General features: G+C 31.0%; 3 protein-coding genes across 4 annotated transcripts; 2 read left to right on the forward strand and 1 right to left on the reverse strand.

Moving 5' to 3' along the window:
* Nucleotides 1–241: 241 nt before the first annotated feature.
* Nucleotides 242–800, forward strand: LOC134829468 (large ribosomal subunit protein eL29). The gene is made up of 4 exons (XM_063842543.1): nucleotides 242–313; nucleotides 431–481; nucleotides 545–609; nucleotides 670–800. Exons 2-4 carry the CDS (start codon nucleotides 445–447, stop codon nucleotides 790–792), a joined length of 225 nt encoding a protein of 74 aa, XP_063698613.1. The 5' UTR covers nucleotides 242–313; nucleotides 431–444; the 3' UTR covers nucleotides 793–800.
* Nucleotides 801–883: 83 nt separating this feature from the next.
* LOC134829467 (E3 ubiquitin-protein ligase TRAIP-like) lies at nucleotides 884–2,347 on the reverse strand. Its single transcript, XM_063842541.1, has 3 exons — nucleotides 1,904–2,347; nucleotides 1,483–1,836; nucleotides 884–1,415 (listed from the first exon to the last, which is right to left on the reverse strand). The coding sequence occupies exons 1-3, from the start codon at nucleotides 2,233–2,235 to the stop codon at nucleotides 884–886; spliced, it is 1,218 nt and encodes a 405-aa protein (XP_063698611.1). The 5' UTR covers nucleotides 2,236–2,347.
* A 2,828-nt stretch (nucleotides 2,348–5,175) lies between these two features.
* LOC134829593 (solute carrier family 35 member F5) lies at nucleotides 5,176–8,605 on the forward strand. Of its 2 annotated transcripts, none has more exons than XM_063842754.1 (3): nucleotides 5,176–5,317; nucleotides 5,819–6,708; nucleotides 7,526–8,605. In XM_063842754.1, exons 2-3 carry the CDS (start codon nucleotides 5,947–5,949, stop codon nucleotides 8,153–8,155), a joined length of 1,392 nt encoding a protein of 463 aa, XP_063698824.1. In that variant the 5' UTR covers nucleotides 5,176–5,317; nucleotides 5,819–5,946; the 3' UTR covers nucleotides 8,156–8,605. The 2 variants fall into 2 exon arrangements, with proteins under 2 accessions (XP_063698824.1, XP_063698825.1); XM_063842755.1 differs by having other exon boundaries at nucleotides 5,189–5,377.
* Nucleotides 8,606–10,418: the final 1,813 nt, after the last annotated feature.

Raw genomic sequence — 10,418 nt, forward strand, 5'->3', positions numbered from 1 at the left:
TTTTGCACAAGAGGCTCGTAACTGGATTTTGAAAAAAAATTAGTGTGCACAGCAGGCGAGTAACGTGGATTTTTAAAAAATTAGTGTGTTCAGGGAGGTGAGTAACGTGGATTTTTTTTAAAATTAGTGTGTTCGAGGAGGCGAGTAACTTGGATTTTTGGAAAAATTAGTGTGTATGGGAGGATAATGACTGGAATTGCCTTATCAATTTCCTTCGTCTCACTTAATTGTCAAACTTTTTTGACGTCTTCCTTTCGATTCGCAACCTGAAAACGTGTAGCGTTCGGTTTTCGTATTTATCTCAATTTTAAAGGTAATTTTCGCGATTTTTGGCTTGAAAACATGTTAAATTGTTGTAAAAATTAATCAAGCAGCTTGTGACATCAAATTTTTAATGAAAAACTAATAAATTCTGTTGTTTTTTGCAGAGAACAAAAATCTACAATGGCCAAGTCCAAGAATCACACGAATCATAACCAAAGTGAGTATTTAAGAAATTTGTTTTTAAAATATTTTTTGTTAATTTTTTTGAATTTTCTTTTAGACCAAAAGGCTCACAAGAACGGCATCACCCGCCCAAAGCGTCAACGCTCTGAGTCGACCCGTGGAGTAAGTTTTCTTTAAAATTTTTATCTTTTTTCGATATTAAGCTTGAAATTTCCCTTTTAGATGGACCAAAAGTTCTTGCGCAACCTCCGTTTCTCAAAGAAACACAACGTTTCCCGCGAAGAAGCCCTCAAGCGATTCGAGGAACGCAAAGCCAAGAACCTCCCCAAGCCAGTTAAACTATAAACTGTCCCTCAAAAAAATACGAAACGACATGAAATAAACTGAAGATCTATTATTTCATACAAAAAATTATCCTAAAAAATTTATTAAGTGTCTAATGTTTCAACAAAAAGTTGTCAATTTTTCCCAAAGTCGGAGTTTTTGTCAATTTTTTGAATTTCGCGCTCGGAATTCGCTTCAGTGTGTGACTCGAAGCACTTGTCAGCACATTACTGCTCACCGGAACGGGAAATTCTGTGTTTTCTTTCTTGCTCGTGCCTCCGAGACCATCAAAGGCGAAGTCAGATCGTACTGTGGTGTTCTTGACCGTCAAACGAGGCTTCTTGAAGATTGTGAATTGACTGGCGAGACTTTCGTTTTCGTCGCGACGTTCGGTTTTACGGTTATTTAGGAGCGGTGAGAGACCAACACAGCTGGATTTGAGGTTTAAATACGGCGAATCGGATTTTGGCTTCGGTTCGTCGTCGAATTTGAAGCGCGATGGCGATTTGACGTCAATTGGACTCGTTTTGAGTGATTTTTGATTGACGGGAGAGATGTAAGTTGTTGAATCGAGGGAATTTTTTAATTCTTGTTCGAGTCTGTAGACTTCAGCTTCGAGATGGGCGCATTTTTCTTCGAGTTTTCTACAAAAAAATTAATTTTGGTTAAATTTTTTTTCAAAAAAGGGGAAAAATTGAAAATTTTTCTTACTTTCGTTGTTCCATTTCTCGTTTATGATCAGCTTGGGTGAGTTTCATCGACTCCCTTAACATTTGTTTCTTCGAATCGGCATGTTTTAGTTCCCTTTTTAACGATGTCACTAAAACTCCGAGGACTCGAGGGTCATTTTCCTTCTTGATTAAATCTTCGACTTCAGCAGCAGTTGCTGCCAAGACATCCTCGACAGTTTTCATAATTTCTACTTTTTGCTTCAGTTCTTTGTTCTCGGATGCCAATTGATGAACATGAGCATTGTCCAGTTTTAATAATTTTACTTCCTCGCGATGGGCATTCAAGAGAGCTTCCGTTGTTTTTAAGTTTTTTTCGAGGGTTTGAACGATTTTTCTAAAAAAAAATTGAAATTTTTTGTCATTTTTGTTTAATTTTTTAAAAATTTCATGAAAATACTTACGCACTCTTGCTGAGTTCCTTCTTCCTTTTCTCAATTTCAGTCTCCAAAGACCCAATTTTGCCGTCTTTTTGTCGCACCTGCAACGTCAAGTTGTCAACTTTGGTAATTAACGTTCCGGCATCCTCCGCCAAGTCTTCGTTCGACAGGATATTCAGGTAAATGCGGATTGTGTTGCGTTGTGTGCACTTGCTGCGACACTGCGGGCACGTTTTGGACCTCTCGAGCCATTGTTCGAGGCAGTGAACGTGAAAACAATGACCACAAGAACCCGCTGTGACAATTGAATCCGCCGAAATGAAGAGGTCCGAGCAGATAATGCAGTTGATGTTCATCGTTTATGTCAGAATTTCCCCGAAGGTTTCATTGAGATGAGGGATTTTTGGAGGAAAAGTGATGAAAAATGATGAAAATTATGATTTTATGTTTGTTTTGATCGGTTGAGCAACGATGGCGGTTATTGTTTGACAGCTGAGGGACACTTGTACAAGAAACTTGAAACTTGGATCAAAAATGGGTACTGTAAAAAATTTGTGTCTCGCAAGGAAAAAATTCCGCGAGACACTTTGCGAAAATGAAAATTTTAAAAATTTGTAAAATTATGAAGGAAAATTTTTTTTTTTAGATATTTTTTCTAAATTTTATGGTTGAAAATGGTTAACAGGCGAATAAAGCAACCATTGTAACCTTTTATTTTTTTCAAAATTTGCTCAAATTTTTGAGATTTTTTACCAAAAATAAAATTGAAATGCATAATTAAAATATTCACAAACGACAAAGAATAAAGTGTATCTTTAAAAGCGTTAAAATTTAAAAAAAAGTTTTTAAAAAAACCTACAAAACTATTAGGGTGTTCCAAAACCGTTTTCTGTTTCGCATTATATGTTTGAAAAAAATCCATTGGGGATGGGGATATAGAAATTTCATATAGATTTTTGTTTTTAGTACTATTTATAGTATGGAAAAGTAATAAAATTGTTCAATTTTGAGTAATTTTTCTAAAAAAATAATCTAATCTAAAAAAGTTTTCAAAATGGCTTTGACACAGTTTTTGATTTAGTTTTGCTCTTGATTTAGTTTTCAAAACAAAACTATGTCAAAGAAAAAAAATTTTTTCAGTTTCAATTTTTTTGCAGTTTTGAGTTATAAAATGATTAAAAATGATAAATTAGAGCCCTCTGACAAATTTTTATCCATTTTGGAGCAAGATTTGACAAAAATGTCAAAGAAATTTTTTTTTTCAGTTTCAATTTTTTGGCAGTTTTGAGTTATTTGACACAGTTTTTGACACAGTTTTTGACACAGTTTTTGACATAGTTTTTCTCTTGATTTAGTTTTCAAAACAAAACTATGTCAAAGAAAAAAAATTTTTTCAGTTTCAATTTTTTGGCAGTTTTGAGTTATAAAATGATTAAAAATGATAAATTAGAGCCCTCTGACAAATTTTTATCCATTTGGAGCAAGATTTGACAAAAATTTCTTTGACACAGTTTTTGACACAGTTTTTGACATAGTTTTTCTCTTGATTTATAAAATGATTAAAAATGATAAATTAGAGCCCTCTGACAAATTTTTAACCATTTGGAGTTTTCAAAACAAAACTATGTCAAAGAAAAATTTTTTTTTTTTTTTTCAGTTTCAATTTTTTGGCAGTTTTGAGTTATAAAATGATTAAAAATGATAAATTAGAGCCCTCTGACAAATTTTTATCCATTTGGAGCAAGATTTGACAAAAATGGCTTTGACACAGTTTTTGACACAGTTTTTGACATAGTTTTTTTCTTGATTTAGTTTTCAAAACAAAACTATGTCAAAGAAAAAAATTTTTTTCAGTTTCAATTTTTTGGCAGTTTTGAGTTATAAAATGATTAAAAATGATAAATTAGAGCCCTCTGACAAATTTTTATCCATTTGGAGCAAGATTTGTCAAAAATGGCTTTGACACAGTTTTTGACATAGTTTTTTTCTTGATTTAGTTTTCAAAACAAAACTATGTCAAAGAAAAAATTTTTTTTCAGTTTCAATTTTTTGGCAGTTTTGAGTTATAAAATGATTAAAAATGATAAATTAGAGCCCTCTGACAAATTTCTATCCATTTGGAGCAAGATTTGACAAAAATTTCTTTGACACAGTTTTTGACATAGTTTTTGACATAGTTTTTTTGCTCTTGATTTAGTTTTCAAAACAAAACTATGTCAAAGAAAAAAATTTTTTCAGTTTCAATTTTTTGGCAGTTTTGAGTTATAAAATGTTTAAAAATGATAAATTAGAGCCCTCTGACAAATTTTTATCCATTTGGAGCAAGATTTGACAAAAATTGACACAGTTTTTGACATAGTTTTTGACATAGTTTTTCTCTTGATTTAGTTTTCAAAACAAAACTATGTCAAAGAAAAATTTTTTTTTCAGTTTCAATTTTTTGGCAGTTTTGAGTTATAAAATGATTAAAAATGATAAATTAGAGCCCTCTGACAAATTTTTATCCATTTGGAGCAAGATTTGACAAAAATTGCTTTGACACAGTTTTTGACATAGTTTTTCTCTTGATTTAGTTTTCAAAACAAAACTATGTCAAAGAAAAATTTTTTTTCAGTTTCAATTTTTTGGCAGTTTTGAGTTATAAAATGATTAAAAATGATAAATTAGAGCCCTCTGACAAATTTTTATCCATTTGGAGCAAGATTTGACAAAAATGGCTTTGACACAGTTTTTGACACATTTTTTTTGCTCTTGATTTAGTTTTTAAAACAAAACTATGTCAAAGAAATTTTTTTTTTTTAGTTTCAATTTTTTGGCAGTTTTGAGTTGGAAAATGATTAAAAATGATAAATTAGAGCCCTCTGACAAATTTAAATCCATTTGGAGCAAGATTTGAAAATGGCTTTGACAATTTATTTAAAATGATTAAAAATGTAAATTATTTTTGAAAAAGTCTTATAGTTGTTAAACAAAAAACAGCTGAAATCTATATAAAATTTCTATATCCCCCATGGTGATTTTTGATAAAAATGATGGGGGAGGAAACGCGAAACAGAAAACGGTCTTGGAACACCCTAATTCATCTGTCTACTAATCATTTTTAATCAAAAAACTTACAAAAAACATAAAAAAAATTTACAAAATTTTAAAATTTTTCATGGTGTCTCGCGGATATTTTTTTTTTCGCGAGACATCAATTTTTTACAGTTAAGTAACCCGACTTGTACAAGAAACTTGAAACAGATCAAAGAAACCGAAAACATTTTAGATCGTTGTACCAGCCTTACGTCAAAAATTCTTAAAATTTTACTTGTTTTGTGCAACAACCGAACTTATCACCCGAATTTCAAGAATTAAACCTCCAAAAATCACTATTTCGCCGGAATTACATAAAAAGAGCCATTTTCCGTACTTTTCCATACAAAAATCATTTCAAAGGTGTGTGAAAATCCCTTAAAACCCCTAAAAACAACAAAAGAAGACAATTTTTTTCCATATGTAAGGAAAATTTTTCGATGTGTGTGTAGTATGCAACCACTTCACAGAAGAAACACAAGAACGACGACGCGATTTGTTTGATTTATTTATACCTCCGTGTGTGCCTGCCACTGATAATGGTTACATTGTTTCGTTGTATCGACACGAAATGCCTCAAAAATTGATGATTTATTCATAATTAATTAATTGAAAATTGGAACTACTTGCGGCACGAATTGAAATTTTTTCAGTGTGCAATGCCACCCACACACCTTCATACATGGAAAAGTCAAGTTGCGAAAAATTTTCTTATCTAGCAATTGTGTTAATTAAATTTTTTGTGTCATTGTTTGCGTTAAAGATGAATAAATTTCGCGAAATGTCGTCGTCAATTTGTATTTGAACGTCGTTTTTCGGTGTACGTGACTGATTTTTAATTTTTTTTTCGTTTTTTTTTTGCAGCGCATCGTGAGGAAAATTAATTAATTTAAGGAGAAAGGAGGAAAAAAATGCGATCGTCCCCGAATTTCGTCGCAGATCTGGCAAATGGAAGTTTTTTCTAACATCGAAGCAATATCCCGTCGTCGTCTATGGGCACAACCGTCATAAATAATGTAATACATGCCAGCAAAATGTTGACGAACAAAACACAAAGGCTGATACTCGGCGTCGTGCTGCTGCTGCTCGTCGACATCATTTGGGTTTCGTCGAGCGAACTCACAAAATTCCTGTACGAAAATGAGCAATATGACAAACCCTTCTTTTGTACATATTTCAAGACATCCATGTTCACGTTGTATCTCGTGGGTCTCGGAGTGTTGGCGCCATGGCGAAATTCCTGCGCCAAAAGCGGTTCTTACACGCTGGTCGAGCAAAATGACGACGACGAGCCTGTCGGCAGCAACGGAATGGTTCATTCGCCGAGCAGTTTGAGCGATTCGACGTTTGTGCCCATCAAAACGCCGAGCGAGCAAGTCAGCGGCACCGAAAGTGATGATTCGTCGGTGCGGAGCGTGCGATTTAACAAGTTGGCGGAGGTGCGGGAAATGAGTCCGCATGAAGCGAGTGACGCGCTGATGTCGCGGCTGTCGTATTCGGCAAGTATTCGGTTTAGGAGGCAGAAAACGCATCACAAGACCGCGAGAACGGCGCTGATGTTTTGTATTTTGTGGTTTATAGCGAATTATATGTTTCAATTGGCGTTGGATCCGGCAGATACGTCGCTCGTAACGTTGCTGAGTACGACTTCGAGCTTTTTTACGTTGATTCTGTCGTCGATGTTTCCGTCGATGTCGGGCGATAAGTTTACGCTGTCGAAATTTGTTGCTGTTTTGATGAGTTGCGGAGGAGCGGTGAGTTTTTTTGAACATTTTTCATTATTTTTCGACCTAAAATTACAAAATTTTAAAAATTTTGAATTTTTTATGAAAAATTTTGAATTTGAAGATCTGAAAATTTTTGACTTTTTGTTAAATGAGAAAAATTAATAACATTTTTCATTATTTTTTGATAAATTGCTCTTGAATCAATTTTGTTCGTTTTTTAAGAAAATTTTTGACTTCAAATGAGGCTCAATAGTTTTAATTGCTCATCTACATTTCTTGAAAAGTTCAAAAAACTTTATTTTTGAACTTTTTTTGATTTTCAAGCTCAAAAGAGTAAAAAAATAGCCTGTTAAAATAATTTTTGTGCCAAAAAATTATTTTTTTAAATGTTAAGAGCTAATTTTTATTAATTTTTTGTCAATAATTAATTTAAATCGCTCATATTTTAATTTTTAAGGTCTTAAATTTTTAAATTTTCTTGAAATTTTTATTTTTAATTGACTTTTTATGCGTTAACAAAGCTTTAAAAAATTTAAAAATATTATTTTTTGAGAAATTTTAAAAAATTTTAGCTCTTGAGCCATTTGCATTGTAATTTGCGAATTATTCACATACTTTGCATATTGCAAAAAATCAAATGTTTTCCGAAATTTTATCAATTTATCTTAAAATTCTCGTATTTTTAGGAAATTTTGTAATTTTTAACCAATTTTTACTTAATTTTCCAAAAAAAATCTTATGTGCAATTTATCTTATTTACTCTCGATCTTCAATTTTGATTAAAATTTTTAATATTTTTTTTCAAGAAAATTTCTTAATATTTTTTTTATTTTTTTCCAAACAGGTAATGGTTTCATTATCGGAAATAAGCGACGCAAAAATGTCCAAAGGAATTGTCTTGGCAGTGCTGAGTGCATTCTTCTACTCCGCCTACCTCGTGCTGGTAAAACGCAAAAACGACACCGAGGAGAAAATCGACTTACCGCTCTTTTTCGGCTTCGTTGGCATTTGTGGCATTTTCTTGATGTGGCCTCTATTTTTCGTACTTAATTTTTCGCGCATCGAAGTCTTCGAATGGCCGAATCACAAGCAATTTGCCGTGCTTTTTCTCAACGGACTCGTTGGCACGGTGCTTTCCGAAGCGCTTTGGCTGTGGGGTTGCCTCCTGACATCGACGCTAATTGGCACACTGGCAATCGCCCTGCAAATTCCGCTTGCCATGCTGTTCGACTTGGTGTTGCATAACAAACAGTACCCACCATTATTTTACTTTGGTTCGATTCCAATGTTTTTATCCCTCGTATTTGTAGCGTTTCTCGTGAAAAATGACGACAGCGATCCGCTGCTGCGATTTTTCAAGATAGTTTATCGCAAGTTGTGGATTTGCCGGAAAACGCACGTCATCCGCATCACCGAAATGGATGCCGAGCAAAATGAGTCCCTCATCCATGATGATGACGATCATGAGAGTTAAGTCAATACCTACAAAAAAAAAGTCTTTCGTTAAAAAAAAAATAATTTTATTATAAAACAGACACCTAAACACAAAAAAAAATACATTTCATGTAAGATACCTTGATAGTATTTAATGAATAAGCAACAATTTCCAATTAAAACACGCAGCTAATATATTGAGAACAAACATTTTGCGCTCTTTTGTGATAAAAAATAAAATAACTTGTAACTTCACACACTATTTTTAGCCAAATATAGTGAAAAATTGTATCTTGTTAAATATTTATGCGCTTTATTTTATCATTTATTCATGTTTTTAATTTCACTAGACAGCAATTTGTATAGAAAAAAAGACAAAATTGATAAAAAAATATGTAAATTTAGACAATTAATAGTAAAGCACAAAAAAAATGTTCAATATTAACCAAATTTGAAAAAAAAAACTCTTAATATATAAAAATTATGATTTAAAAATAACAAGAATAGCAAATAAATCACCAATAAACTTTGAAAAATTATTTCTTTTCATTGATTGTCTCCCAAAGTTTCTCCTCATTTTTTCTTAAAATTGTAATGTTTTTAAAATTTTGTCAAAAATTTATGGGTTACGGGTGAAAAATTAATTTACAAAAAAAAAAAATCTCTCAATATGGGGCAAAAATGATTTTTTTTTTGAAAATTTATTTCTTTTAATTAATCGCTTCTCAAAATTTCTAATTAATTTTTCTAAAATTATTTCACAAAACTTGTCAAAAATTTGAATTTTTGGGCATCGAGTAAAAAAATATTTAGCGAAAAAATTCAAATAAATAATGTTCTTTTAATATGGGGCAAAAATAAAAATTTTGAAACTTATTTTTCTTTTTCTAATAAATTGTTCTAAAATCTAAAATTTTTTAAAAATATTGTCAAAAATTTTAATTTTAGGCTATTGCATGCAACTAAATTTAAATAAATAATTTTTATCCCAATATGGGGCAGAATTTTTTTTTCTAAAATTTAAATTTTTTGGCATCATGCAAAAAAATGAACAAAAAAAATGATTTTCTCCAATATGGGGCAAAAATGATTTTTTTGAAATACAATTCTTTTAATTAATCGACTCTCAAAATTTCTCATAAATTTTTCTAAGATCTATTTTTTTTTGAAAATCTTGTAAAAAATTTGAATTTTGAGCTATCACATGAAATTAAATGCAAATACCTAGAATAAAATAATTTTTATCTCTATTTGGGGCAGAAATTATTTTTTTAAAAATTTGACAAAAAATACATTTTATACTAAAAGAAAAAAATTCAATAGAAATCATCTTTGAAACGATTTTTGTTCAACTCTAAGCTTAAAATTGGCTTAAAAATTGAAAAATAAAAAATTTTACCTCAAATTATTATTTTTTCCTAATTTTTAAAATTATCTGTAGATTTATTTGTTTATTTAATTTTTGGTTTGAAATTGGTGAAAAATTGAAAAAAAAAATAAAATTTTGCCTCAAATTCTTATTTTGTCCCAGTTTGAAAATTAGCCTGAGAAAAATATCTTCAAATCAATTAAAAATTACTCACCTTGTCACAACAAAAATTTTCACGTCCGTTTATAAATAATCTTCAATTACGATTTTTTTTTTATTAATCAATATCTGTTATTGCCACTTTTTTATTTATCTATCAACCATGAACTGATTCAGCGTGTTATGAAATGCATTTTTCTCGTCACCTGCTAAGCAATGCTCATTCACTTTTATTTTTTGCTTCCACAGACTTGTTGGATATTGTTTCAAGTTGTCGTCGTCGTCGCATCATCATAAATATTTTTTTTTAATTCACTCCATTAACATAAAAAAACTGAATTTTGTTGCCATTTGATATGAAGTTGTATAACAAAAACAACAACAACAAAAAAATCATCGGCAGCTAGAATTGCATCTTGTCTAATCTAGTTTCGTCTTCGGGGCAATGAGATCAGGTGCAACATGTAACAGTATGAATGAAAATGATGTCTTCATAATAAATTTTAGATAAAATTACGCATCGTCGACGAATGAAATCAAGAGTTGTCGTTAAACTAAAAAAAATTACAAAGTTGCTTCTGTCTATGAATCTATGATTGAACAAGATTCTATCCGGAGCTTGTAATATAAAAGACGGTGCAATTTTTATGAAAAGCAGTATTATTATTTTAACTGTTCTCGTATTTACAAGGGAAAAACTTAAAATAATTTTTTTATTAAAAATGGTAAGAAAAAAATTTTTTTTTTCATAAAAAAGTGAATTGTTTTGTCAAAA

The sequence above is a fragment of the Culicoides brevitarsis genome, chromosome 2, assembly GCF_036172545.1.
Source record: "Culicoides brevitarsis isolate CSIRO-B50_1 chromosome 2, AGI_CSIRO_Cbre_v1, whole genome shotgun sequence".
NCBI classification, from domain to species: Eukaryota; Metazoa; Arthropoda; class Insecta; order Diptera; family Ceratopogonidae; genus Culicoides; species Culicoides brevitarsis.